Raw genomic sequence first — 24,277 nt, forward strand, 5'->3', positions numbered from 1 at the left:
AGCCGAACCGACAACTGCATTCTATCTTTGCAAGGCGATATCATGAGAATTCCCACTCTATTGCCTTACCAGGCAGATGACCCATCCATGTAAATTCTCCATGCTTCCTCTAGCTCGGGGTTTTGTATTTCTATTATAAAATCAGCTAAAGCTTGGGCCTTGATAGTCATCCGGGGCTGATATTATATGTCATTCTCACTCAATTTCATGGTTCACTTCATTAATCTCCCCGAGGACTTCGGGTTGGCAAGCACTCTACCGAGGGTGTTATTAGTGAGCACTATGATGGGATGAGAGAGGAAATAAGGTCGTAGCCTCCGGACGGTTATTATCAGCCCGAATACCAATTTTTTGAAAGTGGTGTAGCGACATTCAACATCTTTCAGTAATGGTTCAAAAAGTATACTGGTTGTTGTTCACTACCTTCTTCACTCAGGATGACCCAGCTCCTTAGTAGTAGACAAGTACACCCACAATGGCTTGCCAACTATGGGCTTGGTGAGAATAAGTAAATTGGACAAATAATCCTTGAATTCCTCCAGCGCTTTGTCACACTCTACATCCCATTAAAATTTGGTGGCTTGGCAAAATATCTTGAAGAATGGTAGACTCTGATCGGCCGATCTTGAGATAAACTAGGATAAAGCAGTGATTCATCTGGGCAACCATTGTGCTTCCTTCAGGTTACGCGGGGGAGCCATGTTCCGAAGGGCATGCACTTTGTTCAGATTGACTTCGATTCCCTGCTCGGTCACCACATAGTTGAGGAAACATCTGCTTTTTGCTCCAAATGAGCATTTGTTAAGATTGAGCTTGAGTCCATATGCACGCAAAGTATTGCAAGTTTCATCAATGTCTGCCACCAGATCCACTGATCAAACGAATTTGATTAGGATGTCGTTGACGTAAACCTCCATATTTCTCTTAACCTGGTCTTGGAACACTTTGTTCATGAGCCGTTGATAAACGACACCTATATTTTTTAGTCTGAACTGCATAACTTTATAACAGTAAGTTCCATCGGTCATGATAAAACTAATCTTTCTTAATCTTCCTTGGTGAGCAAACCTGGTGGTATCCTTGATAGATATCCAACATGCATATTAGCTCGCATTCAGAGGTTGAATCCATCACCTAATTGATACGGGGCAAAGGGCAATAGTCCTTTGGGCATGCCTTGTTCAAGCCCTAAAAATCCACACAAACATGTCACTTGTTTTTTAGCTTGGATACCAACACCACATTGACTAACCAACCTAGAAACTATACCTTGCGTATATGGGCAGCCTCTAACAGCTTGCCAATTTCCGCTCAGATGATCTTATTCTAATCCAAAATCTCTTCTTTTTTTTTTCTTAATTGGCCAAGCATCTAGGAGGACGTGGAGTCTATGTTCTATGAAAGCTAGTGATACGTCGGTAATATCTTGCGATGTCCACGCAACACATCATTGTTGCATGTTAAGCATACGACTAGTTCTTTTTTTTTTTAATGCCTCGGGCAGATCAGACGTGATTCGAGTGGTAGCCTCCGGTCAGTTCGAGTGGATCTGCACTCTTCCTTTTCTTCACTGAGTCACGTTGCGTGCCTCATGTATTGTGTTTATCCCCAAGGGCTATAGTTTGAGGATTTTGCGGGCTTCTATTTTAACAACATCCACGTAGTATTTTCATACCACTAACTGATCTCCTTTCACTTCGCCTACCAAGTTACCTACCGGGAACTTGATCTTTTGTCAGAAGATTGAGACAACCGCCAGAAATTCATTTAGTGTCAGCCGACCTAAGATTACATTATAGGAAGAGGGTGCTTCTACCACTATAAAGTTAGACATCTGAGTCCCCATCAAGAGCTCCTCACCAAAAGAGATGGCGAGCTTAACCTACTCGAGCGACTGGACCTCATTACCGGTGAACCCATATAAAGGAGTTGTCATGGGCTAGAGCTCACTACTTTCAATTTGTAATTAGTTGAATGTCTTCTTAAATATAACATTCACGGAACTACTTGTATCAATAAAATTTCTATGCATTGTTATAGTTGGCAATAATGGCTTTGATGATCAAGGCGTCATTATGGGGGACGTCCACCCTTCGAGGTCTTTGGGACCAAAATTGATCTCCGGAACACTTGCCTATTTCCGACTACAACCGACCTCATAAATCTCTAGTCAACACACATGAGGCATTCTAGCTCTGTTGGAGTCTCCGTTGGTTAGGCCTCCAGCTATCATGCCAACATCTCCTCGAGCGACGTTGCTACGATTCTCTTCTTGTTGAGTTTGAGTGTATTCTGACTCGACTGGTGCAGGAGCAAGAACGCGGTTGTTTCATTGTTAGGTTGCTTGATAAGGCTAATCAACATTCGCGGGGCCTCTCCCTAGAGGTTCGTTCAGTCTCTGATAACACCTATTGTTTTGGGGTGGGTGTTGAAGTTGGAACCCTTGATTAGCCACTCAGGGCATCTCCTAGTTGTATTGATAGCAATCCTGAGTATTGCCTTGAGTTTGATGGTGTGGGCCCAGTCTAACCCCTTGTGCTGAGGAACCTTGCATCCTATGGTAGGTATGGGAGCAAGTGTGACCACTTCCTTCTTTCTGATGGTCTACATTAATGTACTTGGTTTTCTTACCTAGTAAATGATCAAAGTCCCTAGGGGGGTTTCTTTATTAAGGACCGGGGGAAATCTCTCTCCGTAAGTCCTTGAGAGAAGACACTCACCAAAATTCCAGGATGGCTGAGGGAACATCCACAACAACTTGATTGAATCGCTTGATATAGGCTCTCAGCAACTCTTAGGCTCCTTGCTTGAGAAAGAATAAACTGAGTGATTTTATGGTATCTTTGGTTGCTAGTGAAATGGTGAAGAAACACCTTTCTGAAGTCCTTGAAACTATTGATGGAATCCACAAGGAGCTGGTTGAACCATCTTTAGGCAAAACCGAAGAGTGTTGTCAAGGACACTCTACATTTTACACTATCTGTGTATTGGTATAGTATGGCTATGTTCTCGAACTTGAGTAGATGGTCTTCTGAGTCTATTACGCCTCCATATTCCCCAATTGCTAAGGGTCGGAAGTGGCGCGGCGATCATCTTCCAAAATTTCCATGGAAAAAGACATACTTAGTCATTTAGAAGAGTCGTTGGGAACCAGATCTTTCCCCTTCTTAGGATCTCGAGCAGGTGCATCTGCCGAGGAGGATCCTTAGGGCCTCTCCAAGTGATCATTATTTTTAAAGGGTGTGCAAAATAATGCCCTGTGATAAAAAATCGGGGATGGTGGAGTGGAAGGAAAACCCATTGGCTGTAAGAGAGCTTGAGGGAAATCGACCGGCGAAGGAGACGGGGGAAATCCGAACGACACTTTTGGCTTGGTCCTTCGCTCTGTCATGTGAGGCTCCGTCACAGATAACACCGAGGCATTTGACAATTAGGGATGGCAACGGGGTGGGTTCGGTTCGGGTTTGGCCAATCCCAGAACCCACCCCGCCATAAAAAAATGAACCCGAATTCAGAACCGTCTCACCTACTTTTTCAACACGCCTTGCCCCGAACCGTCTCAAAACCCAATAGATTTGGAGTGGGTTGGACTTGCCAACCCGCTATATATATATATATATATATATATACATACCGAGCAAGTTCATTAAAACATGTAACTTGCCCCGAACCCGCTTTTAAATCCGGTCAACGAGTTTAAACCCGCCCTGTAACCTGTTTGATCGGATTTAAACCCACCCCGAACGGGACAGGCTAAATATGAGGTTGGGTTTAAACCCGACCCATTACAATCCCTATTGACAATGGGTGCCCCAGCAGCTTGTTGTTGCTACGCTAACCTTTGCGTTTTTGTCACCACAAATATGTCAAGATCCTCTTGAGACATGATGATGGTTATGAGTTTTTCAATGTCTTCCATGTCCACGCTGCAAAATCAAGTGTAGTTCTCATAGACGATGTCAAATTTGTTCTTATCTACAATTGGTGAAGATGAGCAGCTAATGAGATGGCATGCACCCTAACTGCAAGAAAACCTTGAATGGGAGGAGTCTCCCGTCGCAAACGGGTCTGCCACATCATAGAGAATAGAAGGAGAAGAAAATGACAATAGATGGGCTAGGGAGGGGTCCTCAACACAATCACTCCGACGCTCAAGTTAGTCAGGAGGCTGAGTGATGGTAAATGAAGAATAGTAATGACGAATAGTGAACTCTTGGAGAGCTCACTTGTATGAAGAGGGACTCTTTTATATAATGTTATTTCTCTTAGCACACAGAACGAGGCATATTGCTATGATAAGGTCAATCATACTGGCACACTACCATCTTGTCCAAATTATACTGGCCGATTTCTGCATAGAGATGGTGGAAGCATCCACTATACTGGTTGCGCAGGGAATATTCCAATGATTCTCTGACAACTATTATGCGTAGCGTGAGATGAAATATCAGGCTAATGGATCGAACGAGCTAGCGGGCTGTTATCCCTTAACAATGGGCCTTTCAGGGCTTTTAGGCCTTGATGGGCTCTGGTGATGTTCTTGCAGCAGCCCTAACCTTTCCCCTTAACTGATTCAACTTCACTCCCAATCAGGTACGATCGAATAAGAGGGACTAAGTACTAGTTTATATGACTTTCGATGACTCAATCTATCTGATAATTGTCATATACTTGGTTAGAAAATCCGATTAGACTTGAGGAGAGAAGCCTGGTCCATCAGACCCACGAGTCAACCGTTGAAAAGCATCCACTCGGAGACAGAGAAACCTTACCTTAGCTTGTCAAAAGACCTTGGGGGTGTAACCTCCCATAGCTATTCAAGTGGTATTTCATGAATATCCAACTATGACTCAAGGGATTATTCTCTTACCCTCTTACCCTCTCTCTTTAGGGGATTAGACAAATCCTTCTTATCAATCTTTATGAACTGGCTCAAAGCCAAACTGCTTAAGCTAACTCCTAGATTTTGACCACCACATCAATCAATACTCTAACTTCAATATCCACTTGAGGGTCCCATCCTATTCATCATATCAACATAGACCGGTGACTTTATGTCAGAATTGGTCAAGTTTGATTCTTCTTGTTGTAAACTAAGATCCAATCATAAATATTCAACAGAGTTCACCCAAAAACCAATCACATGTCCACAAGCAATGGAAAAAAATCTTGGTTTGAAGGGAGATGAAAGATGATTTCCAAGGATCTTGAGTACTTGAACCTCTCAAGCACCAAACAAAAATCCATCTCTTTACTTCCTCAATCCTAGCTATACAAGAATAGAGAAACTACAACAAAATGAGAGTGTGTAGATGGCCAAAAATTAAACATCTTTTTATCGAATGTTCGTGCACTGGAAGTATGGCATAAGGGCCATTACACAACCATCCAGTTTACAACTACTTTAATTCGAAGTCTCCCTTTCGAGTTGTACATCCACCCGCTGATGGCAAATGGGTGATTAGTCGTCAGAAGCAGAGAGAGGATCAACAGCTGGGAGTACCTACATCCATGAGACAACATAGCCATCAGATAAAAAAAACTACAGATATAGACAAGTCATACCATATAATATCTCCATCAACCACGTAACTACTTGATAACATAAACACAAATGAAACTTGAGGGATTCAGTAACTTGATATATTGGATGAGTGACCATCCCATAAAAACAGTATGACTCAACTCAATTGAGAGGGGAGTCTCAGAAATGTGTGTTAACCCTTTCGTAACTTGTTGAGATTAGGGGAAAAAGTTCAGTGATGCAGATCAAGAAGAAAGATTGGGGAGTAAAAATCTGACATCAAGTGTTAAACTATGTAGACAGATTGTAGACGCTTAGATATCATATCTCAAGGTTCCTAGGTATCTCATCATAACAAGATTGCATCACACAATCTAAGAGAACACTCGAAACACAGTATCTATTTCATATCTCAACATTATAGCAATTCACATATTTATACTAGTAGGTGGACTTATCAAAAACATAAAGGACTCGTAAAGACCATAGGAAACATAAATGCTAATAGATGAACTCATAGAAAACACAAGTACTCATAAAAACACGTAAAAGATTCATAAAAAAGTTATAATTTTCTAAGTATGAAAAGTGAAAGCATATTGGAATTGTAGGGCATTTAATGTTGACATTTAAAGTTAGTTTTTGACTTTTGACTTCAACCCTTTGGAATTGATGAACTTTAGTTTATCATTTTCCAAGATTTCCCAAATTAAGTTGAGCTTTAGAATCTTTATTTCTATGTTTATAGGCTTTTAATGGAGATTGTCACTTGTCTCCATCAACTTTCCTCGTGTGAGAAAAACTCATCTATAACAAGTTAAAAGCATAGAATCTTTCATAAAGATCTCGATTCAGCCACTAAGATTCATCATCAATAATCCATGTGCATTCAAAAAGGAGTCGTGTCTTCCATTTGACAAATACTTTTGATAACCGCCACCCTTTTTTTTTTTGGCACGATCTGATGATTAATAGCATATTCAATTTCTTCTTTCAATGTATGAATTGATGGTAAACAGATATTATGTTCGGTCCTTGTCATAGCATCTTCATGTTGAAAATCTTACTATTTTATTAAGAATCTATCCCTTTTACTAATTTTGATAAAGACAAAATGAAATTATGTTAATGTCCTTTTTTCTTTTCACACCGAAAATTATTTTAAGGTTTATTAGTAATTTCCATAAACTCATCAATCAATGATCTAGAGTTCGAGACTCAGCTACCGCGTATTATTGAAAATTTTCTCATTAATCAATCAGGAATCTAGAGTTCGAGACTCAGCTGCGATATATTATTAAGAATTTTTCTCATTAATCAATTAAAAATATGGAGTTCTCTTTGATGAAGCCCAAAATGAAATTCGTCAATATCCTTTTTTATTTTCACATCGAAAATAATTTCAAAGTTTATTAGTAATTTCCATAAACTCATCAATCAATGATCCAAAGTTCGAGACTCAGCTATAACGTATTATTTTCTCATTAATCAATAAGTAATCTAGAGTTCGAGACTCAACTGCGCCGTATTATTGAGAATTTTTCTCATTAATCAATCAAGGATCTAGAGTTCGAGCCTTAACTGCGACGTATTATTGAAAATCTTTCTTATTAATCAATTAGAAATATAGAGTTCTTTTTAGTCCCCACATCTTAGAATTAGCAACACTACAAGTAGAGAAGTTTCTATAAATACCTTGGGCTGACACTGTTAAAAAACATACTTTTCTCGACTTTTTTGCTATGATCAAGTATGATATTAAATTAATTTTTTATAGGGGGAGTCCGTTATAGTAGCTTGCTACTGGAATTCTCGAGCCATTGCATGGGTCTGGTGCACCCTTACCCAATTTATGGGCGGCCTTTTGGCTAAAATTAAGTGTAGTATTTGTTCTTATCTGTTTAATATATGATATAAAGAATCAAATTAAGTTACTAGATTCTCAAGCCATTACATGGGTCTTGTGCACCCTTATCCAATTTATGAGCAATCTTTTGTCTAAGATTAAGTGTAATATTTGTTATTATCAGTTTAATATCTGATATAAAGAATTAAATTAATTTTTTTATAAAGGTGACTCTGTTATCCGCACGCGTTCATGTATTATATTATACACGCAACCAGGGTCGAAGTCACGTATAGCTTTGGTGGGATAGTTGTCCCACTTTAATTTTTTGTAAGTATCCCTATAGCTTTGGTGGAGTATTTGTCCCACCTCAATTTTTTGTAAGTATCCCTAGAGGTGTATAAAATTATAAAAAATATTAGAGTTATATCATACTAAAAAAATAAAAGTAGGGGCAATACAAAACTATCTCTCCCTGCATTGCCCCCACCTGTATAAGGGGCCTAGCTCACGCAATGCATGTGCACGACTGCCAGTATAAAGTGAGATCCTCAATGCTAATACCCATGTTTGCTTGTAGATCAAAGACATAAGCATTAGAACTTATTTTCTTTAAAATTTTATATAGTCCAATATTCCTTGAATGAAATTTCTTATAAATCCACCTTGCAAACTTTCTTTTCAAATTAGCATGTGTTTTATATCTTTCATTGCTCAGAGCAATTTCCACATCATCATGTATATCTAGTACGTGTTTGCTCAAATCATCAGCTTTAGCACTTGGTCTTGCCTCCAGCAGTAAAGGGACCAAATCAATTGGCTTTCTAGGAAGCATACCTATAACAATTTCAAATGAGTTGCGTCCAGTGGATCTATTCACCAAACTATTATATGCGAATTCAACCATAGAAAAAAAAAATTATATGGTAACATGATCTCTAACTAGGCAACGAAGTAAATCACCCAAACTTCTATTGACAACCTAAGTCTGTCCATCTGTTTAAGGGTGGAAAGAAGAAGAAAACCCTTTAACTTTGTATTCATTGATTTCCATAAAGTTCGCCAGAAGTAGCTTGTGAACTTGACATTTCGATCAGAAATAATTATTAATGGCAACCCATGAAGATGAATAACTTCTTTAAAGAAAAGTTTAGTAATGTGAACAAGATCAGAAGTTTTTGAACATGGAAGATCCACCACCACAAATACAGAGTCATCCTCTTAGGCAAACCAAGTACAAATTCCATGCTTAGATCTTATCATGGTTTGTGTGGCACAGGTAAAGACATATAATACAACAACAAAGTCTTATCCTACTAGGTGAAGAGGTAGAGACATATATAAACCAATATTTTTCTTTCTTCTTCTAGAGACTTGGCATGTGCAACACCGAGAGATAATCTTGGTCACATCCTTCTTAAGGCTAAGCCAATAAAAATGATCTTCAACCCCCCAATATGCAACTCCAATATCATTTGTTCACGAAGAGAAGCATTCGATAAACAAAGTCGAGTTTCTTTAAAAAGATAATCATTATATATTGTTGAAATCTTTTAACAAAGGGTAGTCTTTCTTGAGTAGTTCAAATCTCACCACTAGTACAATCATAGAAGAAAGAATATATGCGCCGAGGGCGCAGCTGAGTTGTACCAAAGTAGTAGACATGCATCAATGGGCAAGGGTTCAAGTCGCGACTACGACAAATAACTCTCCTACTTAGGGGGTCGCTCTATACTTGATTTACCTCCCTTCATCTCACTGTGGGGCCGACGATGAGGGGTACATGGCGTAAGCGTTATCACATTTTGCATCAATAGAAAGAAAATATACCACTATGTTGAGCACATCAGCTGCTTTGTTTTCAACACTAAATTTATGTTTGATTACAAAGGAATATTCTTGCAAGAAAGAGATCCATTTTCTAAGTTGACTACTTAGTTTTTGTTGAGAGTTGATAAATTGAAGAGCTTAGTGATCATAATATAAAACTCTTATGGAAGGAGGTAGTGTCGCCAATAACGCAAAGCTTGAACAACTGTATAAAATTATTTATCATAAATGGAATATCGTTGTTTTGCCTCATTCAACTTCTCACAAAAATATATAATAGGGTTGCCCTTTTCGACTTAATACACCTCCGATTCTAACATTAGATACATCACACATCACTCCAGAAACCATTGAAAAATCTAGTAGTCGAAGAATTGGTGCTTCGACTTATCTTTTTCATACTTCTTGAAAAACTTGTGAAGCTATGTTGGTCAAGTAAACTGCTCTTTCTGACAATCAGTTATAGGAGTCATAAATTTTTTTTGATGAATTGCCTATAAAATGTTGCTAGGCCATGAAAACTTCTTGACTTCTTGTAGTTCTACTTCTTGTAGTGTCTTAAGCAACGACCACTCTTGGATGACTTTTATCTTGTTAGGATCTACCTCTAACCCTCTGTATGACACCACAATACCTAAGAATACCACAGATGAAGTTATAAAGGAGTGTTTCTTTACATTTATCTAGAGCTTCTCTCTACAAAGAACTCATAACTTGTTGCAAATTGGTAAGATGGTTTTCTTTACTTTAGTTGTAAATTAAGATATCATCAAAGTAAACAACAAGAAACTTCCTGATTCATAAAGTGTATAGATGTGCTAGGAGCGTTGAAAAAATCAAAAGGCATGACAAGTCATTCATAAAGGTCATCTTTAGTCTTGAAAATTGTCTACCATTCATCTCTGAGCCTTATGCGTATTTGATGATACCTACTTTTCAAATTAATTTTTAAAAAGATGCAAGAACCAACCAACATATCAAGCATATCATCAATGCAAGGAATTGGAAATCGATATTTGAGGGTGATCTTATTGATCGCATGACTGTTACACATGCGTCATCTACCATCTTCCTTTAGCGTCAACAATGCAGGGACAACATATGGGCTTAGACTTTCTTGGATGAAACCCCTAGACAACAATTCATCTACTTGCATCTTCAATTCTACGTGACCACTTTGATTCATTTGGTAGCAGATACTTCTTTGACTTCTTTGATTATAAGAGCATATATAGCAAAACTTTCTTTGCTTTCTTGCTGAAAATTTTCCGTAGATAGAATGTGAAGAGAATTTTCACAATTAGCATAATTCTTTACCTTTTCTTGCCTGTATATCTTCATTTAAGACATTAATAGGTTTCAATAATATCTTCTTGTTGTTAAACATGAAAGTGTATGTGTACTCCTTACCACAATGATACACATTTCCGTCATACAACCAAGGTCTCCCAAAAACTATATGAGTTCCTTTTATATGATTAATGTCGCACTAGTCATTATAATTTTCACAAGAGAAACAAGACAACCTTATGTTACCGGAATAGACTTGTTATCTATCCATCTGACCTTGAATAGTTGAGGATGTAGTTGCGTAGGAAGCTTGAGGCGCTCCACTATAGATGTTGAGACAACATTCGTGCAGCTTCCTCTATTGATGATAAGCTTATGTGCTTGATTTCCACAACAAATCAACATCTAAAAAATAGATATCGGCCGCCAATCTTCACCTTCGACTTTTGTAGTAAGAATATGCCTAACAAAAGTTGCCAAAGAAGTATCTTCATTTTCATCTCCTTCATCTCTTTGATTTTCTACTTCATTTTCATGTTCTACTCCAATATGAAATTCTTTTTAGCACAATTATAAGCCATGTGGCCTAGTTGTTGACATTCGAAACATTTTATAACCTTGCTCTTTATCTCGGATGGTTTCATAGATGGCTTAGAGTCACTTTATTGATTAAATGGGTTGGCGTGTCCTCTTGCTTACTGGTTGGCTTCAAGGATCCTTTTATTCATCATTGAAATTCCAAGCTTTTTACCAAATGGATAATTCAAATACTCCTTCATATCCAAGGCAACTTGGAAAGTTGTTAAAGTGATTATCTTAATAATTCTCATATGATTTTAGGTCTTAATCTTGCTTTAAGCCTTGCAAGAATTTGTTTGGGATTTTCAACAATTTGACTCCTTGTCTTTAACTCATCGAATTTCTACATATACTCAACCACATACAAGTTATTCTACTTTAAAATAATAAGTTTATTACATAATTTATTGTAGGCAAATATTTCTCTTGTAATTGAACTTTCATCTCCTGCCATGAGTTGATTGGTAGTTGCCCCAATCTCCCTATGTCTATTTCAACACTAGTCCACCATATTTTTTCTAAACCCACAAGCTTCATTTAAGCAAACCTTACTTTTTGATCATCTGTCATGTCGTATCAATCAAAATATTGTTCTATTGTTGCAAGTCAATCAACAAATAAAGTAGGGTTCAAATTCTCTTCAAAATCTAGCACCTCAATTCAAACTTTCTTTGTGATATCTCCAACAGCATCTTGGTAATTATTTTCCTTCAAAATATCCTTAGCCCACTTAGAAAAAGGATGTTGTTGATGGACGGTTGGAAACCCTTTTTGAATCAAGTTGTTGTTTACTTGAGATGTTTCTCCTTGCTCTCTTTGGGCTTAGTCACCTTTAGATTGAGAAATCATGGTTTTAACACCATTTAAACGAATTTGCATATCATCAAGTTGTTCCATCATGCGAATAAGCATCTCATCTCATTGGTTATTAGTCAATTTCCCTTATCTTGTAGACATTAATCTGGCTTTGATACTAAATATGATGCAACACAAGAAAAAAGACTAAATGTTGTAAGCAGTGTTCTAAAACATGGGCTAGGCAGTCGCCTAGGCGCTTGACGGCTAGCAAGGCGGTCGGCCGCCTAGGCACTTTACGATTAGCAACCGCACAGGAAAGGTGCTAAGCAGACATGTGCAGTGCTAGGCAGCGCCCCATGCGGCACTCGGCATCACAGAAATTTTGATTTTTTTTCTGTCCTTTAATGCCCAAATCCTATCCTTTAGTGATTCATCTACCTCTCACGCTGGTTTAATTGCCTCCCGCCTCCAATGAAAGCATCTACTCGACAATCAAAAAGTTTTTCAATAATTTATTTTATGCAATTAAGTTATTTGGCCTCCCACGACGCTTCTGACGTCGTGGAAGGCATCGTCGGAAGCTTCCGGCAACACCGGATGCTTCACCAGAGGCTTCCAACGGCGCCAAAAGCATCGCAAGACACGACCAACATCGCGCAACGCTAGCGTTGGATGCGTCCTGTGCCTCCAGCGAAGCATCCGGTGCCGCTGGAAGCTTCCGACGACACATCTAACAAGTCCTACGACACATCCAGCCGCTAATCACGATGTTTTTTAAAAATTTATTTATTATTTATTTAATTCAAACAACTCACTTAAATGGGGTAATTCGAATAAGTTTTTATAAATCCTAATTAAATTATCCTAATAAAATATATAAAAGATATATTTAAAATTAAAAATTCTTTATTAATTTATTTATATTTTAATAATATTATATTTAAAATTTAAAAATCTAATAAATATTATTAATTAATTTATATTCTGATATTTTATATTAAAAAATAAAAAATCTAATAAATCTTATTATTTCATATAAATTATATTTATATTCATAATTTTATATTTAAAATTTTAAAAAAATCTAATAAATTTTAATAATTCATATAAATTGCATTGATATTCTGATAATATTTTTTATATTTATATTTTTTTATTTATTGATTTTAGTGGTCTTAATCAAATATAATAATTTTATCAACTCGAAAGAATATTATTTTTATATATACTTTTTTTCTTAGACTTGCTAATGATTTTAAAGTTCCTAAATGTATTCTTAGATCACTTTTCAAATCATTACATTTACAATGGCAAGCAAATCCATTTTCGACAGCATTCATCACTCAAACCCGAATTCGGAATTCTTAGGAGAGTCAAATGACATCGGCTGGGAGGTTGGAATGTTGATTGATCTTAAAAACCTCAACAAATCAAATGCAAATTGTGTGAAAAAACGATATCGGGGGAGTACATAGGATCAAAGAGCACATAGGAAATATGCCTGAAAATGTATCCGATTGTCGAAAAGTATCTTAAGAAGATAAAAATAAATGCAAACAGACTATTTTAAAAGGGAGGAACAAAAAAATAATAAAATAATGAAAGAATAAAATTGTAGAAAAGATATGACTATTTCTCTAGACGAAGAAGGTCCTGAAATTAAAGGTATAGATGGAATTAAAAAACCTCTTCCACTTGACCCCATAGATAGATATGCATCAGCAATTGTTCCAAGAAATGTAGGTTCTGGTGGGAATAAAGTGATTCGCCAAAAAAATATAAATGAGGCTCTTTTCAAAGAGAAAACTCAACAAGTTCAACAATATATTGGGAGATGGGTTTATGAAAATAGAATCACATTCAATGTTGTTAATATGATAGCTTAAAGCAACTAATGGAGGCAGTGGGTCAATTTGGACTAGGATTCAAACCTCCAACTCAATGTCAACTTAAGGAGCCACTGTTGAAAGCCAAAGTTGAAAGAATAAAGCAATTGCTGAGTGATAAAGAATGAGTGCTCGATCATGACAGATGCATGGAGTGATAAAAAAGAAACATCTTAAATGTGGTAATTGCAAGGAGGGTACTACATTTTTAGAGTCAAAGGAGTCTTTAGATGAGGCACATACAACTGAACTTATTTTTGCGTATGTTGACAACTATGTTGAACAAGTAGGAGCTCAGAATATTGTTCAAATTGTAACAAACAATGTCACCAACAATATAACTACAACTAAATTGATGAGAGAAAAACGAGAATCTTTTGGAGTTCATATGCAACTCACATTGTTAATCTCATACTTGAAAGTATTGACAAACTTCCATGATATAAAAAGGTTATTGAGTAATACAAGTCTTTTACCATTTTCATTTATGCTCACCATAAGACTTTGTCATTAATGAAAAGTTTCACAAAGAAGAGAAACATAGTCCGGCCAGGAATTATCAGGTTTACATTAAATTTTCTCACATTGCAAAGTTTAATTAAAAAAATCAAATTTAAAAATCATGTTTACAAATGATGTGCGGGAGAAATGTAAATGGTCAAAAATAAAGAGAAATTGGCTTACTCTACTCTGATGAGCATGAGTTTTTGGAATGGCGTGACACTTTGTTTAAAAATATTTACTCCTTTGGTAAAAATTCTTCATTGGTAGATGGAGATAGAAAGTCATCTATGAGATTTCTATATAGGGAACTTCTTCAAGCTAAAGAAGATATCATGGTGGACCTAAACAACGTGAAATCAAATTATTGATTATTTAGTCAAAAATGAAGAATAAACTTGATACATCATTGCACATCCCTGTCTTTTTATTGAATCCCTATTTTTACTATAAAGATAGTTCTATTGCTCTTTATAAGAAGTGAGATTTTTTAATGCATGGAAATTTTGCATGTCAATAAGTTAGATCTACAAGATACAATTATTAACAAAGAATTTGTAAAATATAGAGACAAGACTGTGTTATTTGAAAAAATATTGGTAGCAAAAACATGTGAAAAAATAATAATACATTTGATCCATGTGCATGATGGACTACATACAATGCACACACCCAACTTGCTAAGAGTGACATTGAAGATACTTTCATTAACTACAAGTTTATCTGGATGTGAGAAATTGGAGTATATTTGAAGGAGTAAGCTTTAAACTTTAAGTTTTTAATTAAAGCAAAGTATTAATTTTTAAAGTTTATATAGACTATAATATTTACTCTGTTTTTTCAGATTCATACAAATAAAAGAAATAGGTTGGATGTCAACAGATTGAACAATCTAATATTTATCCAATTTAATGCTAGATTGTTGAACAAACAAAAAAAATAAAAAGAAAGGAATGTCGATGTCCTTTTTGCAAAAGTTGCTTCACATGCACAAAGTTGGATTGTGGATGGTGGGAAAGATGATGAAATTGAATGGTTCCGAACTCACATGGCAAATGGTTGATGAAGCAAGTGAAGCAGATGAAAATCTACAACTCCGAATAAGTTCTAGAGTGAGAATTTCACAAGGATGATTTTGCATCCGAAGAAGAGGATCACAATAATGATATTGAGTTTGTGTCCGATAAAGAACAAGTTGTTGAAAATTATGTAGAAGAAGAAATAGAATAAATATGTGATATTTTATTGATTGAGTAATTTTAAACTCATTTTAAATTTGATGTTATTATGTTAAAGTTATAGTATGTGATTTATTATGTAATTTATGTTGATATCGAGGAATCCATCTAGCAACGGCTAGTCCCCGTCTAGGCGCTGGTCTGCTGCTCGACTAACACTTAGCAAATTTTAGAACCTTGGTTAGAAGGTTTGGTGAGTAAAGATATGAGATTAAGTAGTAAAGTATTATAGAGAGATGGTAGAAGTTAAGGTACCACATCTAAGTTTTCTAAGCATCGCACCCATAGAGGGATTGCATCACACAATCTAAGAGAATACTCAAAACTTAATATCTATTTCATGTCCCAATATTCTAGCAATTCACATATTTATATTAGTCGGTGGATTCGTCAAAAACACAAAGGATTCATAAAGACACGTAGAAAATATAAATGCTAGTAAATTGACTCATTGAAAACATAAGGATTCATAAAGACATATAGAAAACATAAAAGACATAAAGATGGTACAATTTTCCTAGCATGAGAAAATAAAGCATATTGGAACTGTTGGCATTTAATGTGGGATATTTAAAACTGACTTTTGACTTTTAACTTCAACCTTTTGGAATTGATGAACTTTATATAATTTTCCAAGCCGGTTTATAATCTTCCAAGATATGTCAAATTAATAATTGAGCTTTAGAATTCTGCTTTTATTATACTTTTAATGGAGATTGCCACTTGTCTTCATCATTCAATCAGTCTAATCTTTATAGCTGGACTAACTTCGAAGCTTTTATCCCTTTTCCTTTTTATTTGCATTATTTAGTAAGTATACAGCCCACTTAAATGGCTATTCATCAAGTCATATCAATCAGTGGATATAACCAACATGAATCTTCAAGCTTCAGAAGCTGACAAAGGACGTGAAGATAAAAGCACTGGTGTGTCAAGCAACAACAAAAGCAGTTCATAAGCAAAGACTACAAATGCCCCATTAGCCTTTATAGCTTATGCGATTATACTCTATTTCAAATATAGAGGTAATAAAACATGGAAAGTGTATTCTGAGTGAAAAAAAAAAGAAAACAGATAATAAATCCTAATTTGATGCAGCATAAGAAAAGAGCTTAATTGCTTGGAGATAAGTAGAGTAGGAATCTAAACATTCATTGTAAAAAGTGTGGAAGAGCTGTAGAAACTTGGGCCTAAGCAATTCTAGGCATCATACCATAAATTATACAATCTAAAAAAAAAATTCTTAAAAGCTCACTTTTTATTTCATCCTGCAATAGTACAGCATCCATATTTGAATTAATAGGTGGACTCTTTGAAGATAGTAAAGAAAACATAAATGACTCATAAATATATTTTGAGAGACAATTAGGATTTGTTGTAAGTAATTAAAAACTCTGAACTGAAGTAAAGATTGGTTGACCAAGTTGAAGACTTTATGACTAATCTACTCTTCGCTTTTCCAACTTTTCACTATCACACATTGAAATAGATGGACTTTATATTTGACTTTTTTGGCTTCCTAAGCTTCGTCTTTCAAACGTTTGAACTACTAAACTTTATATTACTTCCCAAATAGGTTCATCATTATCCAAAGTATGTTAAATTAAAATTAAACTTCAGAATGAAGTAAAACTTTCTAATTCTTCATTTCAAGTTGAAATTGAATCTCATGTAGGTTATGAGGGGACCTAAATTTGTCATTTCTGTTAGAAAAGGGATAAAGAGCGCATAATCCGACCATTCTATCCTCTTGTAATCTCCCTATCCTTTCAACAGTTTGCACCATCACATATAGCCTTCTCAATTAACCCAGACACTATTGTCATTCCTACCACCTTATCCGAGGCATTATCTAATGAGAAATAGAAACAAGCCATGGATGAAAAAATGGAAACATTAGAGAAAATAAATCATGGAATTGGTGAAGTTGCTAGAAGAAAAGAAACCTATGGAGTGTAAATGAGTTTATACAGTGAAATATAGAGTAGACAAGGGTTATATTCAAACTTGTGGATTATCTAGAGGCTTTTGCTCCAATTGCAAGAATGAATACTATCAAACTTCTACTATCATTGGTAGCTAATTATAGTTGGGAGTTACAATTGTTTGATATCAAGAATGCATGATGCATGTGCACGAAGAAACAGAGGAAGAAATTTATATGGAAATCCCACTAGGATATAAAAATAATTTAAATGGTCATATAATATGTAAATGGGAGAAAGTCTTATGTGAACTTAAGCCATCATTGCGAGTTATGATTGTTATGAGGAATAGATAAAGCCAAGGGGTAATACATTGTTTATTAAACATTTTTCTTTAGGTGGAGTCACAGCGATCTTAATGTATATTAATGATACAATAATGACAATATATGATGATAAAGAAAGACAACTTTAATTAGCCTTTAGTAAAAGAGTTTGAAATCAAAATATTAGGGAGCTTGAAATACTTTTTTGGGATTGAAGTGACTCACTCTAAGCAAGGCATTTTCATCTCCCACTAGACATTCACAGATCTCCAGACAACAAGCAAGCCGACAAGTACTCTAATAGATTCAAATTTCATACTTGAAATAATAAAGGAAGATGTCGCAATTGTCTGGTAAGCAAACTTATTTGTGTCTTATACGCAACTACATAAAACATATGTAGTAAGTGTGATTAGTCATTTCATGCATAATGCAAAAGCAACTCGCCTACATATCACTGAGTATTACAATATCTAAAAAGAACACTAGGATATGCAGTATTCTATTTAAAAGAAATGGAGATTCAGTGCTAGAAACATATACGGATGCAAGGTCATTACGTTGGGTCAGTGGTTATCAGGAGTTCAACCACCAGATATTGCACCTTTTTTGGTAGTAACCTTGGAACACGAAGGAGAAACAAACAAGATGAAGTTGCACAATCTAGTGAAAAGGTCAAATTCCAAGCAATGACTCAAGGTGTGTTTGAACTATAGTTAAAGATCAACTTAGAAGACTTAAGATCAAGTGAAATACTGCAATAAGGATTTATTGTGGTAAGTGTGCAATTAGCATAGATCACAATCCAGTACAACATGATTGAACGAATCACATTAAAATTGGCATACACTTTAATAAAAAGAAACTAAAGAACAGGTTGATTTGTACTCCTTGCATACCTACATATGGACATCTTGCAAATATACTTACTAAAGGATTAAGTAGCTCAGTATTTCAAAGTATGTATCCAAGTTGAGAATGATAAACATTTATCCATCAACTCGAGAGAGTGGAAAAACATAATTTCAAAAATTATGTTTAGTTTTAGAAAGGTTTTTAATGATTTTTATTAGAAAAGTGAGTTATGAAGAATAAGTCATAAATTAAATTTTTTAAAAAAATCCCATGTATTGAACAAATTTTTTAAATAATATAATTTTGAATTTCCAATAGTATGACCTAACTATTGATATTTAAAACATTTGTTGCCCTTGTTTTAGGTGATTTTAAAGGAGGTTTAGAGTCACTTTGTCAATTAAATAGGCTGACAAATCCACCTTTCCTTAATGTTGAAGTGGAAGAGACCCTTCCTGAATCAAGCTATTGTTTGTCTAAGATGTTTCTCCTTGGGCTTAATCACTTTTGGGCTAAGAGATCAGGGCACTCTTTAATGGATTTGCATCCATCAAGTTGTTCCATCACCCAAATATGTCACTAACTATAGTCAACTATCCTCTAAATCTCCTCCTATACCTGTTAGACATATTAACGTAGGCTTTGATACTAAATATGATGCAACACAAAAGAGGCTTTGATTGTTTGAAGAGATATGGAGTAGGCATCTGAAATTTAGTTGTAAAAAGTGTTGAAGAATTGTAAAAACTTGGGCATCACACCTAAGGAATCCTAGGCATTAGGCATCACACCGTAGGCAATTGTATCACACAATCTGAAAGAATTTTCCTTATAATCTCACTTTTCTATTCCATACTGCAGCAGTACAGCAAACATATTGGTAAGGTGAACTCTTCAAACATAGAAAAAAAATTATAAAGGACTCATGAATATACTTCTACCGACTCTTAGGATTTCTTGCAGGCAATAAAGACTCTTGACTAAATTAAAGATTCTTTGACTAAAAGACCCTTTTGACCATTTTCAGTTTCCTAAACTTTGTCCTCCAAATGATAGAACTGTTGAACTTTATATCATTTCCCAAAGGGGCTCATCATTATCCAAAGTATGTCAATTAAAAATTGAAACTGCTAGACTTTCAAATGTTGGACTGCCACTTGTCTCCATCATACTTTTCCTACTGTAAACTGCATTATAAGATCTCCCACTGTATAAGTAATAACTAAATCCCACTAGAAGGCAAAATGAGGCCTCACTGTCTGCCAAATTAGAACCTAAACACATGCAACCATTTACGCGTAAGAACAGCTAGTTAGGTGTTTACAGATAGTATTAACTTGAGAAAAGATGAAGAGAAGCACCTTTACTATTGATTTTACCCCTTAGCTGCACATATACAACCAGTTGACATGACAAACAAGTGAAGCTGAATTGCATAGCACTCTCTGGTGCATTTGTTACTGCAAAATTCTGGTTGAACAATTTCCCAAAATAAGATGGACTGAACTTGAATGACCACGATTAATCTTAATAAAGCCTTCCAGTGCATTCAGGAGTACCACAAAAACATTCTTTTTTCCTAACATTGCCCTCTGAATCTTGAACCTGGCCTATCGTATAGTTGTAGTGATATGTCAGTTCTTGTAAAGGAGGAATATTCTCCATAGCAAAAAGCATTACATGTGGGATTCTTTCGTTGTCATGGTCATAAACAACATTTTGAGCATATAGATTAGGAGTACAGCTGTGATTGATGAATCTTCCTACATTCCCATACTCAGCTGCATCAATGGTGAAATTCACATTGTCCAGCATTTCAAGCCGAGAACTACCCGTCATAGTAGATGAAAACCCTTCTGGTAGAGAGTGATCATAGTTATGACCAATATCAAAGAGATACTCATCATTAATCCTCTTTTCAGCTTCTTTATCCTGAAGGAGCTCACCAACATATTCACATATAAAACTTCCCGACGTAATGGAGCTCAAGGATCTCACTCCCCAGCCCCTAGTTTCTGTCCTGAATATCTCAAGTGGTATTTGGATGCCACGCTGGCTCACCCTGTTGTAGCATGACGGCAAGCACTTACAGGATGGCCCACACTCATAGATGAGAGATTTTGCTTCCACAATAGCGCCATCATGATTAAATGGAATTTCACCACCATTCCTGACGGCACACACACAATTCTCTGAATCAGAGCAGCCACCATAGCAATTACAACCTGTTGGAGGTGTCTTAGAAAACCATGAGGGATATTTGTTCTTTGTTATGTACATAAAGGGAGGAGGATGCTCATCATTGATTGTATTGATTGCACAAATAGGAATCTTTTCCTTGCCATTTGAAATATCCTTCACACATAAACCTGCACGTACTTTTAGTTTTTTTGATCGCTTGACTTCTTGAAAAGCAAGTTCTGGCTGCCCTGACATTCTTCTCAACTGGAACTTAAAAACACTATATCTGTCAGGATCCTCTAGCCAATATCTCTCAACCAAATAAAGACCAGCATATGTGAATGTCGAGACTAGTTTGGGCTTTGTATCATGGGAACTTCCAGGTTTCATCTCCTTTGATCCATGAATAACTCGTACTGGTGTCATTGTGTCAATACTATTCTTCAGTGCCAGATTTCCACGTTCAAGTCTTTGGTCTTCTCGTGGTTTATCTGGACCAGCAGGATTTCCGCCAGAACCAGAATATATCAAGACATCTGAACTATCCATGTCATCATTATAGCCTCCAGAAGCCACAATACTTGTCGCAACTGATATGCCGGCTTTCTTTGTTGCATCTATACCTCCTTGAAATGGCCGGTGAAGACCAACAATGGCTAGCTCCACCCTGTACCTGAACTCATCTCCAACTTCAACTCCAGGAACAGTTCCTATGATTGGCTTACCACTGTTAACCCATCCAATGTTTTTTTTAATAATTTGAGCAGCAGTCAGGTCAACCCTCTTTATTTTGCTTGATTCTTTTGATTTAGACTCCTCAGTTTGTAACAGCTTTCTGCAAAGTGACTGAAAATGTCGTAGAATATTTTTCACCTTATTGCGAGCTACCACATCTGGCATACTGTTACCGCTTTTATTCCTTATGAAGGGATCAACTGGATATAATGTGACGGTCAACTCTTTTGAGCCTTCCACCGAACTTAGTTCACTGGACTCTTTGTATACTACAAGTGCTCCTTCATTTTCATCATGCTGAGTACCACAGTCATCATCTTCCACATCCTTAAAGGCCTCTTGTAATTCTAGTGGCATCTGCTCTTTTTCCAGTTCTGGAAGAGTAAGTTGAAAATTGGAAGTCAATCTCTGCCTCTTTGGTTGGGGTAAAGCAAGTTGCATCTCTGATGCAGGTCGCTGTCTCTTGGCAAATTGAATACCTAATGCAGTCTTCTCTCTCTTCACCTTTGACATTGGTGTAGCAGCTCTAAAGGACCCCTGGAAACTGGACTTGTGGCCCTTCCTCCATGGACAATTAGAAGCAGCCATGAGAACCAGAATTATCGGCCTCTCTCCATAAGCTCTTGAATCATCAGCATCCAATTTTTGTATCCCAACATGGCCTTCCATTGTAGTCTTTTTTGAGGAGTTCCCTTTGACATCATTAATGATGTGATTTCTCTCTATCAACTTACCAGTAAATTTACCCGAAGGAAATTTCTTGTCATCAGAACCAGGGATCTTGCTCCTTTGATTTTCACTACTGCTGCTAAATGGTTGTAACCTTTTATCAGAAGCTGCTCTAGCAAGCTTGTCTTTTGCTTCCAAAGGCTTTCTGGAAGGAGGAGGAGCAGACTTTGAGAACTTAGCTTCTGGTCTTACTGCTTCAGTGACATTATCATTACCTAAGTTTTTCAGTGCTGTTGGTTGCTGCTTCACGGTCGGGTGCTTTTCATCAATCGAACTATTTCCCTTAGTTGGAGTAGCTTCTGTGAGTTTTATAGCCTGTTCTCTGGTCAAAGGAGAAGCGCCGACTCCACAGCCTATTGGATAGTCTCTGATAGAGGGGACAGTGCGCTTCCACAGAGGAGGAATCAGCTTCAGAAAATGATGACTTTTCGCATTGACATCATCATGCGATGATCCATCAGTTGTAGATACATCTGATGGTTTAGGCTGTTCCAGTTGATTCTCCAATAACTGTGGAGTCCCTAGTTTTTCATCTTGGTTATCAGAAACCACCTTAAACTGGTCTAAGGCATCTCCCCGGTTGACTTCATCATCCGCCGCAACATTCCCTGTTTCCACCACTGAAGGATCCACAACTGGATGTTCCAAGCATCCAACAAGACTGTTCTCCACTACCCTATCCAATGGCACATCAGCAGTCACACCCGCTGGAGGCTCGGTAAGTTCTTTAGACTCAGCAGCAGATGGAAGCGGAGGAGAAAGGGGAGGCTGAGGCGTAAGTTCTTTGGATTCCATTGCCAAAGGTGACGAAGGAGGAATGACAGGCTGAAGCAGGTCAGCCTCAGTTTTCTGGCCAACTACAGAACTAGGAACACACCCTTTGGGAAAATCTCGGATAGCTACAACAACACCATTCTCCGCAAGCTTGGCCGCAGCTACGCCCATAGTAGACGCAGTAGGTTCTTGGAACTCCCCTGCAGAGGGTGGCGAAGGAGAACAGATAGTCTGCTGTGGCAGAACTTCCTGAGTTTGAGTCGTCTGAATGACAAGCACATCTTTAGGAACGCTCCCTTTGGGGAAATCTCGGATTACTTCTTCTGACTCCGTTGCACCAGGCGGGGAGGAAGTAGGGAGAGGCTGAGGCTCAACAAGTTCCTGAGGAGGGACGCGATCCGGCTTTCGCGTCAGAGCCTCTTTGGTCTTTCGGTTGACAACCACTGCGTTCGGGCCGCACCCTTTTGGGAAATCCCGGACGCAAGAGACCCTCTGTATCTCTATGATCTCCGACATCACCTCTACTTCCACAAAAGAACAACAACACTAGAATGTCCTAGGACAGCAAATTAGGAGAAAGAATCAGGGGAAAAAAACCTAGAACGAAAATCAAAGCCAGCAATACCTACGGATCTGCCGCTCGGAGATCCAATACAGATGCGGTGACAAAGGATTGGAGTGGCGATGCTTCGCTTCCGCCTTCTCGCCGGAGATTTCCACGGGGAAAAGAGGAGGAGGAGCGTGGCCGGGGAGAGGTCGGTTACGACTGGCGAAAGGAAGAAAAGGGTTCCGTTCCAGTACTTTCGTTCGAAAACAGAATAGATGTATGCCTTCGCAGGGATCTGATATTAATACCTTTTTACTGCTGCACTTGTCAAACTGACCCAAACACATACCACGTTGGGATCGTGACAAAGGGGATTAATGATTTAGATCAGATGATGGTCTTTGTGCGTTCTGACATAAATCGAGCTGTTAAATGACACGTGGCGTTGGGGGAGGTGGCAGATTTGTGGGTCCCTACAGAAATGAAGAGTCAATGCAGGTGAGTAAAAATTGGGATGCTTCTCGTGAATTCGTCTAGAGGTTAGGCTCGTAAACGAGCCGAGAAAAATGAAATTTCATGGTATTTAAGTTTATTTAAAATAATTGGATGAATCTTAGTCAAATTTAAAATAATTAAATCTTTAAAATAATTATTTAATTTTACCTTAATTTATTTTTCATGAATTTAAATTATTTTAAAATTTAATTTGAATT

General features: G+C 37.0%; 1 protein-coding gene and 2 pseudogenes across 4 annotated transcripts; 2 read left to right on the forward strand and 1 right to left on the reverse strand.

The window, feature by feature from the left end:
* Positions 1-5,157: 5,157 nt before the first annotated feature.
* Positions 5,158-23,831, reverse strand: LOC122009925. Of its 4 annotated transcripts, none has more exons than XM_042566243.1 (3): positions 23,647-23,831; positions 19,960-23,563; positions 5,158-5,503 (listed from the first exon to the last, which is right to left on the reverse strand). In XM_042566243.1, the coding sequence occupies exon 2, from the start codon at positions 23,531-23,533 to the stop codon at positions 20,126-20,128; it is 3,408 nt and encodes a 1,135-aa protein (XP_042422177.1). In that variant the 5' UTR covers positions 23,534-23,563; positions 23,647-23,831; the 3' UTR covers positions 5,158-5,503; positions 19,960-20,125. The 4 variants fall into 4 exon arrangements, with proteins under 4 accessions (XP_042422177.1, XP_042422175.1, XP_042422176.1 ...); XM_042566241.1 differs by having other exon boundaries at positions 19,960-23,573; XM_042566242.1 differs by having other exon boundaries at positions 23,643-23,831.
* On the forward strand, positions 7,244-7,368 carry LOC122013084 (annotated as a pseudogene).
* Positions 7,370-7,498, forward strand: LOC122013078 (annotated as a pseudogene).
* Positions 23,832-24,277: the final 446 nt, after the last annotated feature.

The sequence above is a fragment of the Zingiber officinale genome, chromosome 8A, assembly GCF_018446385.1.
Source record: "Zingiber officinale cultivar Zhangliang chromosome 8A, Zo_v1.1, whole genome shotgun sequence".
In the NCBI taxonomy this organism is placed as follows: domain Eukaryota; kingdom Viridiplantae; phylum Streptophyta; class Magnoliopsida; order Zingiberales; family Zingiberaceae; genus Zingiber; species Zingiber officinale.